The 23,857-nt window shown below is 40.9% G+C and overlaps 4 protein-coding genes across 4 annotated transcripts; 2 read left to right on the forward strand and 2 right to left on the reverse strand.

Annotated features, from left to right (window-relative positions):
• Nucleotides 1-43: 43 nt before the first annotated feature.
• On the forward strand, nucleotides 44-8,742 carry LOC308096533 (uncharacterized protein; the record flags this gene model as incomplete). Its single annotated transcript, XM_080443952.1, has 12 exons — nucleotides 44-142; nucleotides 1,419-1,611; nucleotides 1,981-2,085; nucleotides 2,342-2,540; nucleotides 3,396-3,448; nucleotides 3,772-3,943; nucleotides 4,220-4,339; nucleotides 5,060-5,470; nucleotides 5,850-6,245; nucleotides 6,560-7,150; nucleotides 7,543-7,682; nucleotides 8,650-8,742. Coding segments are annotated over exons 1-12 (2,553 nt in total), but the record flags the coding sequence as incomplete, so codon positions are not given.
• Nucleotides 8,743-8,790: 48 nt separating this feature from the next.
• Nucleotides 8,791-12,026, forward strand: LOC308097062 (HMG domain-containing protein 3-like). The gene is made up of 5 exons (XM_080444646.1): nucleotides 8,791-8,854; nucleotides 9,534-9,638; nucleotides 9,841-10,028; nucleotides 10,128-10,269; nucleotides 10,547-12,026. The coding sequence occupies exons 1-5, from the start codon at nucleotides 8,848-8,850 to the stop codon at nucleotides 11,212-11,214; spliced, it is 1,110 nt and encodes a 369-aa protein (XP_080300772.1). The 5' UTR covers nucleotides 8,791-8,847; the 3' UTR covers nucleotides 11,215-12,026.
• Nucleotides 12,022-15,414, reverse strand: LOC308097063 (P2Y purinoceptor 12-like). The gene is made up of 2 exons (XM_080444647.1): nucleotides 14,844-15,414; nucleotides 12,022-12,718 (listed from the first exon to the last, which is right to left on the reverse strand). The coding sequence occupies exons 1-2, from the start codon at nucleotides 15,258-15,260 to the stop codon at nucleotides 12,296-12,298; spliced, it is 840 nt and encodes a 279-aa protein (XP_080300773.1). The 5' UTR covers nucleotides 15,261-15,414; the 3' UTR covers nucleotides 12,022-12,295.
• Nucleotides 15,415-19,082: 3,668 nt separating this feature from the next.
• LOC308096534 (ELAV-like protein 1) lies at nucleotides 19,083-20,237 on the reverse strand (the record flags this gene model as incomplete). The annotated part of the gene is made up of 1 exon (XM_080443953.1): nucleotides 19,083-20,237. One exon carries the CDS (start codon nucleotides 20,235-20,237, stop codon nucleotides 19,083-19,085), a length of 1,155 nt encoding a protein of 384 aa, XP_080300079.1.
• Nucleotides 20,238-23,857: the final 3,620 nt, after the last annotated feature.

The following is a 23,857-nucleotide window of genomic DNA, read 5'->3' on the forward strand; positions in this document are numbered from 1 at the left end:
TCAGCCATCTTGCTCCGGGGTTGTGAGTGTGGTTGTTGTGACTACAGCAGAACCATCATCATATGCCAGACTTCTGTGCTGCCGTTGGATGTTCCAACGAAAGGAACGCAGACACCAGGCAACAGGGAATCACATTTCACAGGTGACAAAGAGTTGTATTTGTCAGTGGTGGAAAAAGTACTCATCTCATATCACTATATTCTGATAGTAATCATTGCTACAAGAGCGTTTGTTCGGTCACAGGGGTCTCTCCAGCTCTTTAGTAAACAGAATATAGTACATTCTCAGGTTGATGACAACATTTAAGCCAATCAGGAGAGAGCACTGAAAATGCATTTTCTGTTTAATAAAGAGCTGGAGAGACATGGGAGACTCCTTTTACTGAACAAACACTCTATAGCGAGTACTATCAGAATATAGAGCTATTTCACACTTATTTTAACAAAAGTAAATCACTTACCCTACCTTTTAAAGTAAAAGTATCAATACTGCAATTTAGAACTACTCGGTTACAAGTAAAAGTCCAGAATTCAAACTTTACTTGAGTAAAAGTATTGGTATCAAAATGTACTTGAAGTACCAAAAGTAAAAGTACTCATTATGCAGAATGTCCCCCTTTCTCAACATTGTACTTAAGTACAGTACTTGAGTAAATGTACTTTCTACTGTGTACAACATTCTACTGTTTATGAACTAGTTTGAATTTCATATCACAAACAATAAGTAATCCTTCTTTTAAGATATTAAGGTAAAACAAACCTCCCAGGATGGAAATTGAGAAAAGCACAATGAAACACAGAAAAGGTAGGGTTTAAACATAATAATAAAAGAATGAGCTGAACTTAGATTCTGGCACTATTATAGCTTAACCTTATCTCTCTGCACTAGCTCTCTGAATGAGTGAACATATAATATGTACAGTCGATCAATGATATAATATAAAGGTACCATCAGCATTAATTCATATAAAGTGCAGTATATTATTATTAATATTTAAAATATATATAGTAGCACAACTGCAGTGGTTGGAGATGGTCTCCCTACACTTCCTTTGAGAAATGTACAGCCTGTTTTTTTGATTGATAGGTCTCATTTGTCTCACCACGGTTCTGATCTCTGGTACGGCAATAAAGTTAGCGATTGACTGTCCTGATAAACACTAGTTTATGTCAGGTAAAGTAAAAATTAAAGTAGCATATCAGTAAAATTCTGAAAATTATATCAATCAGCCATGTAGCTGTATAGTATATGTTATTGTGTTACGTCCTAAATTATCTCCTGGTAGTCCTAAATCATGTTTCACTGCACTTATTGTGACAAAGTAAACAGTAATAGTTAACCTACAGTAGCACATGTGCCTGAATTGTAAGAGCATGCAGAACCGCAGCATTGTTCAGATGGAATTGTTTTGTGTTTAGGTTCCCAAAAGACCAAGTTAAAAGGAAGGCATGGACCGGAGCACTGAGGAGAAGAGACTTCGAGCCAAAGAACTGTTCAGTCGTCTGCAGCTGTCATTTCAAGTCAGAAGACTTTGACAGGACTGGACAGACAACTCGTTTAAAGGAAGGAGTGGTCCCGTCAATTCTTATATTTCCTGACCATCTTTGCAAAGTTAGTGTCATTGGAGATTGTTATAGGTCCCATCACTTTTCCTTAGTTACATATTTTTGGGGTTCTGTAGTGTGCCTTCTACCCCCAATAACATCTGGTCTGGCTATTTCTTAAAATGTGTATTCAAACAGGTTGTTTGTTTTGCTGCCAATTATTACGTGATACTGGGCTCCTTGTAATAATTCAACCCAGGCAAGGAGAATATATTTTCCACTTTTAATGTTCCAATGAACGTCTACAGGCTACCAGACGGGAGCCCCGTGCAGCGGCTAGACGGAAGGGCCGCGCAGCGGCCCGCACCTCTAGTATAAATACACTGTTAAATTGGGATTTTGACACATTGTGAGCCATTATTTTACTTTGTTTTAGGTGCCCAGTAGTACGTCCAGGTTTAGCAGGATGTCGCAGAAATCAGCTGCAGAAAATCCAGATAGTCTGGATCAGCCATCAGAGGAGCTGGAGGAGCCCACCCCAGTGAGTGAACAATTGTTTTTGAAACACCTGCTGGATGCTGGCTTAAATTACAGTGACATTTAAAAAAAAAGGTCTTTGTTCAATCACTTGGAATTGTACTTGTTTATCCTGTATTCCTTTTAAGTTCCCTCTCCTGAGTGGATACAAGTGGTATCCCAACCTGAAAATGTGTTTTCTCTTTACTAAAGAGCTGGGTAGAACCATTTAACACTTATTTGAACAAAAAACTAATCAATTACTGCACGATTCTTCTCAGGATCATCAGTATGCCCATGACCCAGTTAAAGAAGTGGCAACTGAGGCTCAGGAGAAGGTTGTGGAATTGCAGCGGGACTTAAAAAATGCCATGGATCGGGAAAGAAGGCATAGGAGGACAGTGAAATGCCTGCTACAGGATTTAAAACACAAAGATCTGCTAACAGAGGAACTGCAGCAGAAGTTTGACTTCTACTCTGGTTGGTTGAACTGCAAGGCCCCTTTCTCAGATGCATGAGGAACATTGATATATATTCAGGGTCCCCACGGTCATGAAATTCCTGGAAATATTTTGAAATTGAAAAAAAAAATATCCAGTACTGGAAAAGTTTGGGAATTGATCAAAGGTCCTGGAATTTATCAAGGGTCCTGGAAAAATATTTGGCTATGCATTGTTTTTGGCTATTGATTTTGTTAATACAAAACATTTTCATAAACATGTATAACATTACACGAAATATGTAACATAAGTAGTTTTTCGCCGAACGGGCTCTGTGATGGCATATATTATTTAAATAAAATAAGTCATACGGATGCCATAATGAGTCTTCCAGTGAGCTATGCCCTGATTTTGCACGAAATTTTTAATGAAATTGTACTATTCTATATTCTATGCTTTATTTTTGCTACACTGCCTATCTTTGGGCATTCTACATAGGAGTAAGAGACACATTATTGCGCTGAATGATTGTTATATAGGCCTGGAAATTGGGCTAAATATTCTGGAAAAGTTTTGGAAAAGTTTTGGAAATTCATTGCTAAAAATGTGTGGGGACCCTGTATATTATATACTAGAACATTATATGTAAATACCCACACTCCATATGTTTAATAATGTACTGTCCATCCCCCTCAAAAATCACAGTTATCATAATTGTTGCAGCCCTAAAATGTGATTATCTTACATTCTTCTCTTTCCTCAGAATTAAAATGTCTGTAATATTTCAATACCATAATATGTAAAAAATACACACAATGTGTAATCTAATGTTTATTTCACCATTTTTATGTATTAAAATAGCTTGTTTTCTCAAACTCATTATATCGGATTACAGGAAGTACAAATAAGCCAAGAGGAAGAATAAACAAGGCCACCTCCAGCACAAAGGTAAGCCACACTGAAATAAAACAATCGCTCGTAATAATTGGGACAGCAGTAGCTCAGTTCTTAGGGCAGTGCCCATTTGTTAATGTTTTGAAATGCTTTGGCAAAATATTTGTACATCATCAATTCATATTAACAACTACATTAGTTAATGCCAATTAATGTCACCCACTCACCCCATTATAAACTGTTAACAGTCTTAGATAGTCAAAACAAGGGCTTTGTTCTGTGTCTGTCTGGCAGCTATTGTTCTACCAGTGACTGTTACTGTTGATTTTAACATACTCCTAATGTAGAATATTGATTTCTGTGTCTCTTTTGTTCAGCTTCACATTACAGTGCAACAACATGGTGTACTGCCACCTCTCCAGAAGTGTGTTCAGTGTTGCAATAAGTACCATTGTCCATTCTGCACACCAGATACGTTTAAACCCACAAAGCACAGCGGGTGCAAAAAGCATCTGTTGTCACACAAAAGCAGAGCTGTACATCATAAAGGTTTGTATGAATTCTCATCTGTTGGCGTAGTCTATATGTATGAAAAAAGCATGGGTACAATAAAAATAAAGTTGCATTACAAGTTTAAATGACATGATTTTTCAATTTCCTATCCAAGACCAATCCGCAGCAATCCCTTTTTATAATGTATTCTATAATGTTTTTTTTATTTCTCTCCCTTAATACTGTGTATTATTGATTAATGTTTTATGTAAAGCACTTTGAGTTGCTTTTTTGAAATTCTATACAATATGTATTATTCTGTCCTTTTTGCAGGCTATGACATCTACAAATGCAATCTGCCGTGTGTACCAAATGCACACTTTCACTGTGTGTACTGCACGTTAACATATTCCCGGAGAGATGGCATCATTTACCACTTGACAAAATGTCCAAGTAAGGTTTTGTCAGTCTTGCGAGATTCGGCCATAGAAGGCCATAGCCTCTTATTAATGCAATTTATGAATAGGTCTACGTTTAAGATAATACAAGTCCAAGATGACTATAGCAAATATTACATTATATCAAAGCATCGACACGGCCCCTTACAGAGTTTAGAGTGCTGATGCTCGACAAAGCTTGCACCAAAACTAAGATGGCCAAATACAGCGCTGTCTTGAAATCACCTACATGTAAAGTTGTCGAACAAGCAAGCAAGGAATTGAATATAATGTTTTGTACAACTGGTTATCACGTGCTGCACTACTCTTTCGTGGCTGTAGGTAGAAATGTAACTACATATATTGCTATCATTAGTAGGACATTGGGGAGATTTGTGCTCTACTGACCGCACTTTCTAGTTTTATGCAAAGCACATTGGGTGGTATTTAAAGGTTGCATATCATCGATATCATCTTTTTACTGATAATTTCAGGTCCCTGGTGTGCCTAGCCTACTAACAAAAAAAAGTTCAATTTAATATGTATATATTTTAGGGCTGGCTATTTCAGAAAAAATATGTAATCAACAAGCTGTTTTGATTTGCCTCCCAGTCATACTTGTTTTGACCGGCTTGACTCAGGTAAAAGGCTCTATTAAATACCGGCCACTGAGTTGGAATTGTTGTATTGTGGTATACAGCAGTATCTGCTTATAAAATTGATTGATTCTGATTAGGTGAGCGATCCTTGGACGAGCCCGCATTGGACGAGCCAATGGACAAGCCAGTGGACAAGTCATCCTTGAATGAGCCAGTCTGGAATGAGCCAATTGATGAGTCAGATTTGGATGAGCCAATGGACAAGCCGTCCTCAGAAGAGCCAACCTCAAAAGAGAAGGTCCGCTGTCCCCAGTGTAGTCTCACGGTGAAAGCAAAAAAATTGAAAAACCATTTGCAAAGGAAACATTCAGAAAACAAGATTATGGGCATCACACCAACATCCTGCAAAAGAAGTGAGCCCATGGACAGCACAAATCCAGATATCCTCAAGCAGGCAAGATGGACAGAGCCAGTGTTGCATACAGAGGGTGTAGTAACCATAGATCTGGACAGCTGGAAAAGAGATCAAACAATCCACCCTGCCAAAGGTGAGACAATGAAAAGAATGGTGACATTTAATTCCATACATCGCTATTATTAGTGGGGCATGCCTGTTGGTGGAGATTTGCACTCTAATGATCATCACACCAATCTAGTTTTACGTTAAGCACACTGGGCAGTATTGAAGATAGCCTTATGCCTTAAAGTATTGAAGGCCTTTTTTTGTGTCAATGTTCGCCAAAACTTAAGTTTATAATCTTGGGTCCATTTGTACACTCAGAGTTATGGGGGTCCTTGAAATGAAAAGGTTTGAGAACCACTGCTCTAAGGTCTAACATAATTTAAGGCATAAGGCTCTCAAATACTGCCCATTGAGTTGCAGTTGTTGTATTGTGCTATATAAATAAAATCGATTGATTTGATTAGGTGATCAATCCTTGGACGACCCAGAGGACGCACCAGTCTGGAATGAGCCAGCTTCAGACGAGTCGGTGGATAAGCCGTCTTCGAAAGAGCCAACCTCAAAAGAGAAGTTGTCACAAGTAAGAGGTTCTAAAGTGAATTCAGTCTGCTGTCCCCAGTGTGATCTCACGTTGAAAGCTAAAAACTTGAAAAATCATCTGAAGAGGAAACATTCCAAAAACAATAGCGGGGGCATCATATCAACAACAACGTCCTGCAAAAGAAGTGAGTCCCTGGACGGCACCAATCCAGATATCCTCAAGCGGGTGAGATGGACAGAGCCAGTATTGCATACAGAGGGTGTAGTAACCATAGATGTGGACAGCTGGAAAATAGATCAAACAATACACCCTCCCACAGGTGAGATGATGAAAATATTGGTGAAATGTAATTGCATACATTGCTATTATTAGTCGGGCATGCCTGCTGGTGGAGATTTTCACTCTCATGATCACACTAGTTTTAAGCACATTGGGCGGTATTTAAGAAAGCCTTATGCCGTAAAATATTGATGGCCTTTTACCTATGACTTATTAAGTCGTATGTAGGAGATTTATGTCCTCAAAGATCTAACATACTTTAAGGCATAAGGCTCTCAAATACTGCCCGTTGAGTTGCAGTTGTTGTATTGTGCTAAATAAATCAAATTGATTGATTTTGATTATGTGAGACAGATTTGGACGAGCCAGATGACGAGCCAATGGACGTGCCAGTCTGGAACGAGCTAGTTTCGGATGAGTCGGTGGACAAGCCGTCCTTGGAAGAGCCAATCTCAAAAGAGACGGTGTCACAAGCAAGAGGATCTAAAGTGAAGTCAGTCCGCTGTCCCCAGTGTGGTCTCTCGATGAATGCAAAAAATGTGAAAAAGCACTTGCAGAGGAAACATTCAAGAAGCAATATTATGGACATCACACCAACATCCTACAAAAGAAGCGAGCCCCTGGACAGCACGAATCCGGACATCTTCAAGCGGGTGAGATGGACAGAGGCAGCGTTGCACACAGAAGATGTAGTAACCACCGCTCTGGCAGCAGTAATCTATCCTCCCAAAGGTGATCTGATGAAAAGAATGGTGGAATATACATTCAACCACAAGAAGCTGCCGGCAACATTACCTGAGGAATTTCGGCGGATTACAGATTATCCAAAGTCCTTGATTCCACCTGAGAACCTGTGCTCTGTCTGTCCTGGAGCAGGCCCCCTGACTGACCCCATTCTCATAACTTCCAAAGCCAAAATTGTCACTGCTGATGGCATTATTGAAGGTAAGCAGGTTCCACCTGGTCATTATTTTTTATGGCCGGTGGGGATATGTTTTATCCCTGCTTCTGGACGGACTGAATTAAATACTGTACATGCATTTCCCAAATGTGTGTAGACTGTCTCGTACAGTATGTATGACATTTATGTTTGATAATATCACAATTTGAAAGAAATAGCTCATCTACAAGCTCACAACGTGTCACATCGCAATGCGTTGTGAGCTTGTAGATCAGCTATTTTTAGTTATTTGTTGTGCAAAGAAGTATATGTATTATGTTTTTTTTTTTTTTTTTTTCTTGTACAAATACAACCCTAAAGGTACGTGTAAATATAAATAAAAATGATTTGCACCATTTCACAGCAGTATCAGTACAATATTGACTTTTTCTTTCAGACATATCTACATACTGCAAAATGTGTTGCAAATGCGGTATGTTCTACCGCTATCAGCAGTTTGAAGATGGACTACATAATTTCAATGACAGCATACTTCTTGGTCTTCACTTTTGTCTATTTTTGAGGGCTAATCTTCAGGTTTGTATTTTCTTAACCTTCTGCTGCATTTACCTATATTCCCAGAGTGTTTGATCAATAACATGGGTTTCCAATCTCTTCAGCTCAAACTGAAAATATAAATATACATACCAGTTTCATCATCCAATCAGGAGAGAGAAACAAGTGGGGTTGGAAGTGATGAAATGAATAAACGAGCAGACAAAAACTTTATGGGGTTCTCTCTCCTCATTGGATGAAATTTGAAACCCACCTGAAAATTAATTGTCTGTTTACTAAAGTGGTTCTCTCCTCATTGGATGAAATATGAAACCCACCTGAAAATTAATTGTCTGTTTACTAAAGTGGTGGAGAGACAGGGAGACCCCTGTTACCGAACAAGCACTCTATAACAACCAAGAAATATCACTTACAGCACCTTTTTAAGTTAGTAGGGTAAGTGATATTTATTTGTTAAAATAATAAATAAATATATTCTGATAGTAATCATTGCTATAGACATATAGTATAGAGTGTTTGTTCAGTAACAGGCGTCTCCCTGTCTCCAGCTTCTTAGAAAACAGAAAATGTTTATGTCAAGATACCAATTTTATACAATCAGGAAAGAGAACTCACCCAGATAAAGGTGAAATTGGAAGTTATGACACAAAGAAATGATCAGACAAAATTGGAACTGGAACATTATAAAATCGAATAATGAATACATGATAAATGGGTACTCTCTCCTGATTGGCTGAGATTTGGCCACCCATCTGAAAATGTGTTTTCTGTTTATTAAAGAGCTGGGGAGACGGGGAGAGCTCGGTTACTGAACAAACTCTATAGCAATGATTACTATCCGAATATAGTGCTTTAACCTTTTAACAAAAAAAAAACATTTTTTAACCAAACAAATATCCCTTACCCTATGGGACCATCTCTAGGGAGAGCAGAGTGAATTATCTACATGCTCTAATGCTCTGTGCTAAATTTCTCTTCAAAATTTCAGAACAATCAGTCTATTGGAAGTCTTATTCAGACTCTGGAATACCTTACAGAAATGCAGTTCCCCTCGGCCGAATCAATTCGTCATGGGTATCTGCATTTTGAGGCACTTTCCAATCATGTCTACAGTTACAACTGTGTGCGTTGTGGGGACCATCCACCAGTTGTCATATTGGATCTCCACAAAAAAGGAGTGTTCAACATGTCAGGTAATTAAATCTGTTGACTGGCTGTCCCATGAAGCAGTGGTTTCCAAATGGTGTGCCTTAACACAAGTCCATGATTGCCTTGGATTTTATGAAACGTGCACATTATTATTGCAATATATACAACTATACAAAAACGAATTCATTATTTTATTGTTTACTGTATTAGAACTTCATCTATGTTTTGGGAATCATTTCCCAAAACAGAGGTGAATTCTATACTCTAACAATTTTTTTTTATAAAACCACTTTGAACCTGGCCTTGCTATTTTGTCATTATTTTATTTTATTTGTATTTGTGTATTTAAGTATGAATGGGGCTTAACTGTTTAAGTCCATATTCTTAGTTGTAAGTCAATAGCAAAAATAGCTGATCTACAAGCTCACAATGTGTCACAACGCAGCACTTTGTGAGCTTGTAGATTATCTATTTTGGCCAACTGTTTGTCTATTTTCACCTATTATGACATGCCCAGAATAGGACACAAGGGTTCATGTGGTTAAGTTATTCAACTTTTAATTAGGCATTAGCAAAAAAAAAAAAGAAGTAAGTTCACCACACAACCTTTCCCTTGTTGAGAAAGACGTGCAATGTATTGAGTTTTCATATGGAGGAAAATGGCATTGCATTTCTGTGTGGTGGTCGTGTTAATTAATTCTGGTATAATTCTGGTATTTGTAGAGACTGACCTGAAAGCACCACCTGAGAGCTACAAGGGAGAAGTGCACATCGAGGACTTTTGGGATTCTGTTACCAAACATATGATTGCCAGAGGGTTTCTTATTAGTAAGTTGTACAAAACAGATTTGCAGCTGTGGTGAATTGCTCTCCACAACTGTTATCAAATGAATTACACAATCGCAGGAGATAAAAGATAGTGTCCAATCATTGTATGAACTGCTGTGTTAAATTGAGATCTGAGAGGCTGTGACAAAAGAGAGGACAGTTGACTTCACTGAACATTTTTGTTCTTTTTGTTGTAATTAAGGTAATGATGAGAATCCTTTCAAGGTCCCGCCATCCTTTGAATCCTGGGCTCCATGGATTGGTCCCAAGACCAGGAAGTCTTCGGTTGTGTTGAACACTGAATTCCAAAAGCTTCATGCAGCTCCTGATGAAGAGGCAGAACTGCACGTGACAGAGAATCACCTTGTAGATGAGCTCGTGAATCAGGAGGTATGGAACGTTATGCACGCTCAGGGTTATCCCCATTTACAATCATGAAAATGTAAAGATGATGAAATGCCATTGAACGGGTATGCACTTATTAACCAGGTTGAGGTAGCTCGAATGCTCTGTAAGGAGTGCGGCTTGGACACCACTGGCTCGATATTGGACCTTGTTCTACGACTGAAGGATGGGATGCGCTCAAGAGCGACCTATAACAAAGTCTTCGAAAAGATCTGGGGTGCATCAGGTATTATTTTCCACTGAACATGTTGTATGCAGTATGCACCTGTGTTTTAAACACTATATACTTTTTATTCGTTGACCCGCTGGGGCCTCTACTTGGCACCCCCCTTTTTGCCCTCTACACCAAATCTCTTTGCTGAAAATAGATGTTGCATACGTTGTGAGCTTGTAGATCTGGTATTTTTGTAGAATGTTCACCTATGACATGCCCAGATTTGGGATTCTAGGGTTCATGTGGTTTAAGTGTGTGTCTATTTATTTATTTTAATAATGTTTTCCAGGAGGCTGGGCAGCTGTACTTTGCCCATGTGGCATTGTCTACAGCGTGAAGGTTCTGCTCAAGGGAGAAAGCCCACAGGATTTTGCGGATCTACTTCTGTCATGGCAGCACATTCCGAATGTTTGTGTGTATGACTCTGCAAGAGGCTTGGCCAGGCACACCAACTCTAGGGAACCAGAGCGCATCCTCTTCAGTCCACATGAGGGTCAGCTGTTGTACCCGACTCCAGAAATCATCCGAGATGCCAAAGATGGCAGAATCAATGTCAATCTTCCTTGGCTGTCAAAAAGAAACAATCCCCCTGACGTAGACTGTCATCCATGCACAGGCTCTTCAGAACATTATGTTCTGAGTAACGTCCATGAAAGAACTTCAAGTGACTCAAAGGATGTTCTACGACGTGTGAGTTTGGTGCCACAGCTGGCTACACTTCTCAACACACAAGTAGTGGAACAGTTTTTCGACCATATGAGAAAAGCTGATTATTGCCAGAATGACACAGCATCAGAATCCTACATGTTTCTGTTGAGAAATGTCTTGCATCACAGAAATATGAGGCTGAACAAGGAGACAGCTACACTCATCAGCAAGCACACATTGGAGGAAAAGCAGCCATCTGCAGTTTCGCAGACCAACCTGATGTGCGGTTATCGCTTTATCACTTTATAGCTGGAGTTTTCATTACAATTGAAATGTCTTTTATGGTGTTCACAAGTTACTTGATGACGTGGAGGTTGAACAAATAGTTGGACCAAAGCTGAGAAAAACTAAATAACGGTTAATAAAAGTAATAATAAGAAACATTTTCACTACATGGCAAGTTTATAAAATTGTTCATTAAATTACAAATTAATTTCAGTTTGCAAATGTTGGAAATGTGTGAACAAAGCTGTAGTTGATAGTTCATTATTGTAGTAAATTATTTTGGACACCAGGTGACAGTGTACTACTGTATGCCTATCATTTTGGGTCAATTTGGCATACAGTACATGTGGGGGAATAAGACAATGTTTAAGTTTAGGAATGGGTTTGGTTTGTTTAAGGCAAAGCTACAGGAATTGCATTGATTCTGAGACATTGAATGGGGTTGAGGGCTTATAAATCATTTATCAACAAATTAATCAGTTCATTCCATGACATGAGTACAATATGGCATTTCTACTTTCAGACAACGTCACAGTATTTGATATTGTATCAGTTAAAAATGTAATCAACGTTTAGCAGCCACCTCAGAAATAAACACATTTACATTACCCATAACATTTTGGGGATCATTTTAGGTTGACCAATGAATTCAAAGTGTCATCATTCTTAATATTTAAACCAAAGGAACAATTAACAAACGTTTCAGAGTGTATACCCTGTGTCACTCACAACCAGACATGCAAAAGTGTCACTTTTCAGCTACAGTCACCTTTTTGAACCCAAATAGGGCAATTGTGTGACACCTGACCCGAAAGAAAAAACAACATGTTGTCACCTTTTTCACCTCGGGGCTGTTTGCATGCCTGCACAACAGTATGGAAAATATTAGTTTTATTTTACAGTAATATTTTGTTTGCATGAAAGGTGTGGCCATTGAACGTCTGTGGATAAATGAGCTCTGTCAAGTTGTTTCCCATTCTGCCAAAATGATACCAAGGGAAAATTCAGTTTGTACAAGATTAGAGAGAAGGAAGTGCAGAGAGTCAATCAGCAGAGTTGTCGTACAGTTAAATATATCACATCACACTAGTGATGGAGCTCAGTATTACATCTCTAGCTGCGTTGAAGATGCCATGTCCATGGTGCCTTGTGAGCGAGGTTTGTGGCTCATTATGGCCATCAGTTTTCTCCGGAACATCTTGCACAGGAATATGTAGATGAGTGGATTCAAACACACGTAGGGGGTTGACAGCCACAAGGTGATCTCCTTAATGATGAAGATGGCATTCTCTGAGCTGCAGTCGTTTGCTGTGTTTGGGGTTATTTGGCTCAGTGAGTAGGGAACCAGGGCAAAGTGGAAGGGAGCAAAGCAGATGAAAAACACTGCTACAACCACAAAGACCTTTGCTTTGGTTCTGCGACTTGTCGCTTCAGAGCTTCTCCTGGAGGCTTTGTATGTCTTGTATACCGTCCTGCTGATGAAGGTGTAGCAGACCACCATCAGAGCCAGTGTGCCCCAGAACACCACCTGGACAATAAATCAACAGAAAGCACAACAAAGTGTTCACTTAACTTTAGTTCCACATGGACTCACTGCAATTCCCTTTGGTTAGTTAAGGGCAGTCTTGCACAAATTGTGGGGGAGTATGTTCCGTCTGTCCATGGACATTTGAAGTTTGTCTCACGCATGCAGCACTCATTCATGGATGTTTCATCCACGAAACATCCACAAGAAGTGTTGCTGTTTCCATGGCAACTATCACCATACTTTCCGTTGTGTGCCCACCGCTTGGCTGGCTAATCCCGTGTGAAATACATAAATAGACTTTTATCACTTTGGTTTCCCCTGAGTAGCCTACACAAATGCTTTATACCATTCCTTGGCTTTTCATTATTAAAAACATGCTGTTATCAGCAGTCAAAAATTAATTCTCAATTAATTATTAATGCATACTACATTGGGTTGGGTCATGGTGACAAGCATGGATCAATAATCTACTAACTACTTCCATTTCATAGTAATACAGTATCTAATCACAACAGTCAGGGCCATACACACATTTTTGGGAGGGCAAGGTGCCCTAATGAGCAATCAATCTAGACCCAGTCAAGCAAAAAAGTATATTCTTATATATTAGATTAAAGATATTAATAATTATGATAATGATTAACAGATAAGCCCTTAGAATTTTTACTGATTCATCTGTGTAAAAGGAAGTTCACTTGTCTATGTCTCATGACGTGCATGAGAACGATGTGGTAGACATGTCCTCAGACCAGGCCTCACACCTCTCACACCCTCACCAACGTCTCACTGAGAATATGCCGGCCGCAGTGCATGATTAAAAGTATTACACTAATTTGTATAGCCTTTGTATTGATAAGAGCAGGGCGGAGAGCAACTGTGGATAAACTAGAAAAAGTGCTCCTCGGAGCACAAGTCTCCGCCAGGTCAGGTAGGTTATTATGGCCTCCTGGTGGCGCTATTATAGGCCAATGTGAAAAGGGTGCCATTTATTCCTAGGCTGTGCACGGCAATCGGACACTGCATGCATGATTTGAGGCATTTTGTTCTAAAAATGTGTTTTGCTAATTTTGACCTGCTGGTGGCGCTATAACATGCCAATGTTAAAAGGTTCCTCAACGTAGTGCAAATGTGCATTCAAAGTTTCACCACAATCGGACGCTGCGTTCATGATTTGCGGCATTTTGTTCAAAACGGGCCACTCCTGCAAACATTACATGTCAATGTTAGCCAATCAGGACGGAATATGAAAAATCAAACAGATCCGTCTTGATCACATGACTATAGAGATCATGTGTACCTATTTGCGTGAAATTTGGATCAAATCTGAAGGCTTAATATCAAAAAAAATGTTTTACATAAGTCTGCCTCCTGGTGGCGCTATAAAAGGCAAATGTGAAAAATGCAGGGCAAAGGTTTTTCCTTGGCCTCTAGAGAGTATGCATACAAAGTTTTACACTGATCGGTGTAGTTATAGGTAAAAACATGAATCGGCCTGTTACAGCGCCACCATGAGGCTGATTTGAACATTTTCAAATGGCATTTCTTCCTGGCCTAATGGGAATGTGTGAGCAAAATTTCACGGAAATTGCATGCTGTGTTCATGATTTGAGGCATTTTGTTCGAAACGGAGTACTCCTGCAAACTTTGAAAGGCAATTTTTGCCAATCAGGATGGAATATGAAAAATCTGAAATTAGCCGTTTCTTTTAATGACTATAGAGATACTGTGTACCGATTTGGGGGATTTTTGGCCAAAATCTGTAGGAGTACTGTCCAAAAATGTGTTTTGCAAAAAGCGGCCTCCTGGTGGCGCTATAACAGGCCCATGTAAAAAAATTGGGGCAGAGGTTCTGCTCTGGCATCCAGGGAGTGTGTGTGCACAGTTTCTCTGCGATCAAGCCAACGGTGCCAGAGATTAGCTGTACACAAAATGACAGAATGACGGACGGACACACACACACGGATGGACGGACACACGGACGGACGGACAGGGGCGAAAACATACTCTCTCGCCATGAGAGAAATTATCATTATGACGGTACTCAGTCACTAGTACTAGGTTGGCCCCTACAGTATGTGTGCATGTGCCTGACAACAGCAGCATTTAGACAACTGTGTTACCTTACCTGAACAAAGTAGCTAGCTCCCTCATACCAGATCAGACCAAGCTTGTTCTTCAGGGAGGTGCACTTGAACTTGACTCCAGATTGCTTTGGTGGCTTGTCAGCCAGGATGGTGTTTGGCTGCACTAGAGATAACATTGGCTGCGCTAGAGATAACATCACCGCCCAGACATTTGCACTCAGCACCTGACCAACCCTGACCTTCTGCACAGCATATTTCCCAAATGGCCGGACTATCTTCAGGGAGCGGTCTAAGCCGATGAGGCCCAGGAAAAGCATGCCGATGTTCATGGACAGGTAGAAAAGAAAGGACAGGTAGAAAAGAACGGACAGGCAGAAAAGAACGTAGCGACAGGCACGAAGGCGCCAGGATCCCACACCAGCATCCTCAAGCACCCTCACAGGGATGGTCAGAGTCATAAGCAAGTCGAACACCACCTATTGGGTGAAGGATCATGAAGTGGATACTCTTTCTACCAGGTGTTTCAATGGAAAGACACGAGTCGATCATCAAGCTTTATTTTGTGCCGGTAGGTTACAAATAGTATAGCAGAAGCAGGCAGTGCTCACGAGCTCATCTCCGTTCGAATCTGTCGATTCTTATATCTTTACTCGGTATTTATACACTCTTTATCTGACTCAGTCTCTTTGGTCGGGCCCCCTCCTTCCGATCCATGTCTGGTTATTTCTCAATCTATCAGGCACATAACAACATCTTCCATGTAAATAACCTCTTTTCCGAGAATTTAAGAGTTTGCTCTGACATGATATTAATTCTGTGTGTAAGAGTTCATTGGTCTGATATCATTCTTGATCATGACATAATTTAATTTGTATACTTGCTATAATCCTCTTATGGGACCTTCTATGGCTCCCTTCCCAGAAATGGACTTCAGACCCTTGCCCTAGTAGCACTGAATGTCTGCTAAACTCAAGAGTAGCTGCTTCCCCAACTACTCTTCGTACATGAGTACTTTTACTCAATATCCTGCTCTAGAGGCCTTCTAACTGTACATAGGGTCTCACCCCTGCATAGGTTTCTCTTCTGCATAGGATCTCGCCAAGGTCTTCTGCCACTACAATGGTCCGAGTCATAAGCAAGTCTGCCACCACCTATTGGGTGAAGGATCACATTATGAATTACTTTGTTCTGTTTCTTTCTGTATTTTTGCACTGACAAATATATTTCCAGTGCAAATCCATTCACTCACCACATTTTTTAGATAGACCCTTAATGTGGAGGTAGTGGTGGATGGTGAAGAAAATGCAGCCAGCCAGGCATCGCTTATTTAGTCAGCCTGTGCCATGTTTTCCCATTGTAGCCGAGTCAGGAGTAGTACTGGCACCTGCCGTATAGGGTGTTCTTCCAGGTTGAATGGGAAAACATGGCACAGGCTGACTAAATAAGTGATTTAAACGTTTTTTTTCAACCCCGTACTAAAAGGGTTACTTTCCGGAAAAGCCTCAAACATCTGTAGGTGTCTGGGACTACCTTTACCTTTTGGATACGCTGTGGCGAAAAAGGTGATCCACACTACGTTTGGACGGACTGTACCTCTGCCGGTACCCGCTACAGTGGGACCTCATCTCTGAGCGGAGGGAGAGGCTCCAAATGGGGCTAATGTTGTATAGTGTTTTTTGTTGAAGAGGACCACAATGGAAATCAAGCCCTCTGGCTTTATTTTGTTTTCATCCTTGGTGAAAGTGCTTTCGTGCTATTTTTTATGTCACCAAATAAAATCAATCAATCAATCAACACCCACTGACAGACGCTCGGCCAAGCCGGATGCGCCACTGGTGGATTGAAACCCCTAGACTCTGCGCCACCTGAGTGCCCCTTGACGGCATAGGCGGATTATGAGACATTGGGCCCATGGGCACAGATGCATGGGTAAAAGGCACCCCTCAGCAGGCAGGTACACTGATTTGCAGCTAACGGTGCAAAACTAAATTGACTTTGTACCTCAACAGGATTTACATTTTCAGGCTCTCGGTTGGCACCCCATGTGGTTCAACACTGTCGTAGAACTCATATGATCAGAACCATTTCCTCTCCACCTTTGTCACAAATCTTGGTTAACCTTCGAGAGCCACATGAAATAATTAATATATATTCACTTATTTTAGTTGAGAACGGGCTGCTGTGGGTCAGGCAGTGCTTGTACAAAACTAAAGGGAGGAAATTAGGGGTTGGATGGTGATGTTTTGGGTCCTGTAACATAGCGGTTCTCGGGTCCTTGAAGGGGTTCCAAGGAGCCCCCAGCAAAATGACGATATGGATCAAGGTTTTACATTAGTGAATAGCTTGAATAAATGTTCAATAGAACGGAACAATAAAACTGGAAACTGGTGTATACGTTTAAAGTTACAGGGCAGGAGCTGTGGTGCATTAAAAGAAGTAAGAAAAGATCAGAGAATGAGAACAATGTATTTGGTACAGTTAATACCAGTGTTCTTTTGGAGCAGCTATGTAATAATGTGTGCTCTCCAGAAGAGGGTGCAGTAAAGTAACACATTTGTATCTTACCCTTGAGCAGAATACACCAATTTAAAACACACAAACGTTAATGTTACAATGAAATGTTATTGGACTCAAAGAACACAGACAATTACACTATTTCTGTCACACACAAACGTTAATGTTACAATGAAATGTTATTGGACTCAAAGAACACAGACAATTACACTATTTCTGTCAGGAAAACTCATGAATGGATAAAGGACAACTCGTGAGGGATAAGATATTTTTATTGAATATAAAATGAGCAATATATTTATTATGGTTTGGCAATGAATTCAATCTGCTTTTAGGTACTCTGATCCAAAACGGCAGGTGGTAGCTGGGGTGGTGGAGGGTGAGCAGCAATGTTTTAGCAAGCAGTGGTGAGAGCAGCAGCATCAGCATGAGCAACAGCAAAAGCAAGCGGGTATGAGTAGTGCAAACTTCCAGTTAAATAGAGCGGTCTGAGAATGAAATGATTGTGTGATTGGATGAGTTGAGGTCAACGTGGAGCTGAGGCGGCCCAATGGCCGGCCGCCAACAACTGCACTGAGTTCCTTGACAGAACTTGCTCTGCGCATGTCGGTCTGTGCCAAGTGCGACGCTCATGTAAGAACAGCAAAAAATATAACATTTATGAATGATAATTTATAAGTGTTTCTCTTTCCAACTTGAATTGAACTGAATTTAATATTTACACAGTGTAAGGTGTTGCACTAATACAGTGCAACAATTTTAAAACACTAAAATGGGTAAAATCACAAAAAAGCCATATAGGCTTGCCTCCATTGTGGTCCATTTAAAACATCGCAATAAACAACAATACAATACATACTATACAATAAATATAGTTACAACAATTCATAACAAACATAAAGGGGAGGGGGCCAGGGATATACAGACACGTGGAGGTTACCACTCACAAGATACTTAACAAAGCTCACATAGGGAGTGAGCTGTCTGTAACCCTGGAAGGCCAGCCGGGGAGCAAATTAAGATAAGACTAATTGGGATTTAAGTGGAGCCATGATTTTAGGTCAGCTTTAAACATTAGTAATAATAACTAGATAATGTTTGGAGTGAAGTCTATTATAAGCTAAAGACAATACACTGAATAGCAGCTGCAGTGCAGAGCAGCTGAAACAGTCCATGGTCTTTGCTAATCCTACAGGATTTACTGACACTTCATCTGGTGTATACAGTATATCCTGGATGGAGGGAAGCTCACATCCACTGATGCTCTGGGCCAGGGTCACTTCTGGCAGTTTGGGTGCCCTAAGCATATGTGGTGCCCTCCTCCCCAAACAAAACTAACAAAGAATCTAACAAAAACCTTTATTTGGGAGTGTGATCTTTAAACAAGAAACAATAAAGTTGAAAACAAAAACAACAATAAAAACAAAAACAAAAACTATACCTCCATTGTTCGCAATTTTCATAAATCAACTAATACATAGCAATTGGGTTGTTTTGATGCAGTACAAATAACTCAACAGAATACAAGTAGTACATCAGGCAACAAAAGACTAAACAAAAACAGATAGGCCCATCACAGTTACGTATTAATTAACGTTCATAAATCACGTTTTCTGTTGTGCATTCCTGCAGTTGAGTTGTTTTGATTAAGTAAAAATAACTCAATAAAAGGGGTCCAGACTATATGGGCATCACATGGAGCTAAAATCTCCTGCCTGGGGACCAGCTGTTTTCCAGCTGTGGTTGTTTTGATGCACACAGATGCATTAACGCCTCCACAGATGCTTATCATCAGGTGCATATACGCCCCTATCTCGGCAATGACAGTCTAGTGGACGGTTGTCATTGTGTCCATCTCTCTCCATGTCATCCACAGTGTCACTCCCTATTTTTCCAGTCTTGGAGGACACTTGGATCTTCTCTCTGAGATCGTTGTCTGGCGTGTGGTTGCCCATATCTCTTTCTCTATCGCTCTCTTCGACCTTGAAGGAAACTTGAAGGATTTTGTCTCCGACACTACGCCCGTTGAGCTTGGCAATGGCATCGATAGCCTCTTCATAGTTCACCATGGTAACAAAAGCCAATCCCCTGCATTTGTTTGTGTGGAAATCTCTGATCACCTTGACGTTAGTGACGGTGCCAAAAGCTCCAAACATCTGCCAGAGTTGTTCCTCATCGGTATCCTGGCTCAGATTGTAGATAAAGATGCGTGGCACCCTGTCTGTGCCACCCTGGTGATGCTTAGGCTGTGAGGTGAGCTCAGCCTTTACATCGGGGCGCTGGTTGTCTTCCCGCTGGGCGGCGGCGGCAGCCTTATTAGCCTTCACGTCGGGGCCCATGCACAAGATGGGTTTTGAAATCCTGATCTTCTTAGATGCTCCAGGAGGCTTCTGGCCGTTCAGCTGTTTGGTGGCCTCCTCTGCCTCAATCCGCTTGTCAAACCGGATAAACGCCGCCCCACGGGACTTACCTGCCTCATCGACAAGCATATAGGAGTTGATAATACGTCCGTAAGGGGAGAACATCTGTTCTACATCATTCAGGGTCATGGTCTTAGGCAGGCCACTAATGTATATGTTGGCATCCTGAATTGCTTCTGAGCTGGGGCGCGCATAGGACACCTTGATGATTTTGAAGTGCAACTTTTGTCTATTCAATGTCTGGATAGCTCTGGCTGCATCACAAGGGTTAATGTAGTTTACAAACCCGTACTGCAAACTGTGACCTTTGTCTTTGTCCCTAATGACCTTGGCGGTTTGCACCACTCCAATGCTACTGAATAGAATCCTCAGCTCCTCATCCGTTGTGCTCTGAGGCAGGTAATTGATGATCAGGTTGGTCCTCCTGAAATCTTTCTCGAAGCCCCTTGTCGTGTTGGATTCGCAACAGCTAGTGTCTCTTTCTCTTCCTATTTCTCTCATCACTAAATCAAACTGCAACTATAACTATGAGAATGTAATTCAATACATAAGCAGTTTTTATATTGGCAGTGACGTCACAGTTAGTTCTGACCTCGCATCGTGATTGGCTGAGATGCATAGTCTATTTATCTATAGTATAATGAAGATGAAGTTGTGTCTCTTTTAATCACGCCCACACCTAAGGTCCGATTAACCTATATGTTATGATCACATGGCAAACTTAATAAATGTTTATAGTTTTAAACTTTGATTTTACACTGGAAGTTAATTGACAGGTGGCTTAATTATTTGGGAACTCTCACGGTGACCCCCTGACTGTTGTGGCCCCATGCAGTTGCCTACCTTGCCTAATGGGAAAGTATGCCCCTGGCTCCATTACCCTGTTTCTTTTCATACACATGCACGACACCAAAACAATGGCTCAAGGATGGAGGGAGGGGCGTGACCCCTGGCACAACTTTATGCTCCACTGAGCGCCTCATGAACAATGTGCCTACTGAAGTTCCCTCATAGTGCTCAAATAAACACAATGGTTTAGGCACATTTAATTTAGATGAATTTGAAGAACTCCAGTGACTACTGTATGTCTCCATCAGATGCAAAACGGGCCTTGAATGAAATTACGAAACTAACTTTATAATGATAATTATTATATTAATAATAATAATAATAACACCTGTATAATATTAATAAAGGCCCTGCAAACAAGCCTAAAATTGTATAGGCACTGGAGTCTAAATTTCAATATATAGAGGGTGGATAACTTCAAGGGCTAACTGTGACAAAGCTACTATCAGCAGTGGTTATCATACTAACAATATTTTGGAAAGCAGCTTTTGTCTATGGCAGGTACTGGGCTGGTATCATGAGACTGCCCTTTAGTGGGCATGAATGGAATTGAGATTGGGCCTTTCAGGATATCATGAGCTCATGGCTGTGGTTGGTTTCTGTGTGACGCCCTGCCATGCATGTAAAATTACTATCTATCTCAAGTTCTATTATTATGAAGACATGGGTTAGGGTTCATGCCAAGTTGCGGTCTCATTATTCCTGTGTAACAGCAGCGCAAGGTGCTTATTATGTGCAGGAATTATCTGGTGCAGCCAAAACAACCTGAAGCTTTCGACTGAAATCCCTGAAAAGGTCAGATTTCTTCAGATATAACCAAAGAATGTGTGACCCACTCTTTTGGTCCCGACTCACCGCATGGGGGTCTTTTTAAACACATACAAAACATTGAAGCTCCTTATCTGAAACAAGAGCAGTTGTACGTGCCAACTTCCATATTTTTTACGATGATTAAATGTGGGCCTTGTTGTCACGGAATACTCCATGAGCCTATGAAAATGCAAGTCAGAGGTGGACCATGTGAAATGACATCACTACAGCTACACATCTTGGCCATTGAATGCAGCTTTTATCTCTGACAGGCGGTGTGGGCTGATGTCGTGCGAGACCTCCACCTGATGGGCGTGAACGGCAATTCAATTGACTTGTTGGTTTCTGTGTGATGTCAAATAATTCACATTATCTCTCAATGTCACAATGGGTTTGCACAAGCCCAGGAATGTCCAAACTCCTTCCCTAATCCCTGCACTGCTCCCCTACCCCCACCCCACCCTGTGGCAGTGAGCAAGAAGTCTCCAGACTATTTGTATCTCGTAAATATTTCAAACACTTAGACCTACTTGCAATAAAATAAGATTCTAGATTCTGACATCCTACTTTTATATAAAATAATAATAATCAAATCTTCCTTTCTTTGTTCTCTGTCTTGCAGTTAGATGCAACATGGACAGACTATCTCCCTGGAAACGATAACAACAGATTGTGTAATTGGAGCTGACAGGCTTAGCAGAGCTTGACAATGCCTATTTTAGTTATGTGGAGTGGGTATTATTAAAGACTATATGAATTAACTAGAGGTTCGGGCCGCTACGTGGCCCTCACACCTACGTCACACACCACCGATCCGATCAATATGTCTGAGTCATTATGCCGGGGGCTTTGTCAGAGTACCCGTTGTACCCGTCTGTCTGTGTCCCTTATGTGCCCATATTTGGCGATGTCGGTTTCTGTCTGTCTAGTCCTGTGTCCCTTTTATGCCCATATATGGAGATCTCTGTTTCTGTCAGTCCATGTCCCTTTTATGGCCATATATGGAGATCCCTGATGTCATCAGTATATGCCCATATATTGGAATGCCCATATATGGGCATATTGGTTGGATCTGCGGTTCTGGACAACTGGATATCCGAACTACTCGACGGCGGGCACCGTACTCCCTCGAGTCCTTGCCGCTGCGCGTGTCGAGTTTGAAGTCGGTCGGTCCCATATATGCACATGACCAAATATGGGCATAGCGGTCGGATCTGTGGCTCTGGACAACCGGATGAGTCATAGTGACGTCGCCTTGTGTTGTTAATGGTTATGTTGTCAGTGATGTGGCCGTGGTTTGTTCATGGTTATGTCTAGTCATGACGTTGCCGTGGTTTGTTTATGGTTATGTTGTCATAGTGATGTGGCCATGGTTTGTCATGCTCAGGGAATTACCAAGGTTACTCCAAACAAATGCTACAGAAAGCAGAATGGGCACTGAGTAGTAAGCTAGACATCAGAAGGCCTGTGATAGTGCTACATTCAAAGTTGCATTGCTCTTTTACTAAATCTATTGCTTCAGGTTTTACCTGGTCAGATCTGCTAAGGTTTTTGCTCACAGGTCTCAAGTCAAGTTGTGTCCTAGAGTAGTCAAGTCTCAGAGGAGTCTTAAGTCAAGTCCTGATTCTCCAATTTATAAGTCTCAAATCTGCAGCTCTGATTGATTGATTGGATTATATCCTCATTCCCAGTCTCCCCATAAGCAAAAGCAGCACCTGACTTTTGCTTTTTATTTAGCTGTACATTGACTGAAGTGGGCTGTACTGTAACAGAACATGAGTTTGAAATGTGATCATGACATCAGAGCCAGCTTGTTAAATATCTATGGGGAACTGTTAGGTCTATCCCTAGAGGGACAACCCAGGTTTTATGTGCCCAGACATGTCATGGTGCAGCACGTTGAGTTCAACAAGGGCTTTCCAGGGAAGCTTCCCTAACAACAGTGTCTGTCCTCATTCCTCAAAGTTTTATTGTATGTCAGAGGGATAACATTTATTTTGAGGTCTTATTTCATGTGCATACTGTTATGGTGATAGTTTTAAAGCTCTAACATTGTTGGTCTGTTAATCAACCTGTCAGCGATTGCTCAGTCATTAAACTGTGATAAGACTCATCAAATGCAAATATATAACCAATGTGTTCACCCTATGATGTTGACAATGGATGATATATCGGGTGATACTTAAAACACAACTTGGGACACTGGTATTGTGTGTCACTTTAGATTGACCCAAAATGTTATCTGGTGATGAAGTAATACTATTCAATGGCCTATGTGCAGCAGAACATTAGCATGACCCCCCCCTCTTTAATATGCATGCGGTACTTATTTCCCAAAATCTTTTGGAAAGAGGGATATAAAAGGGGCACGGATGGCCTAGTGGTTAGGGCGCATACCACAGCTCTAATGCCCGAGCCTGACAGCCTTTGCCTGGTGTCACTTTGTCTCTCTCTCCTGTTTC

Source organism: Gymnoscopelus braueri (genome assembly GCF_963280865.1).
Source record: "Gymnoscopelus braueri genome assembly, chromosome: 12".
Taxonomy (NCBI): domain Eukaryota; kingdom Metazoa; phylum Chordata; class Actinopteri; order Myctophiformes; family Myctophidae; genus Gymnoscopelus; species Gymnoscopelus braueri.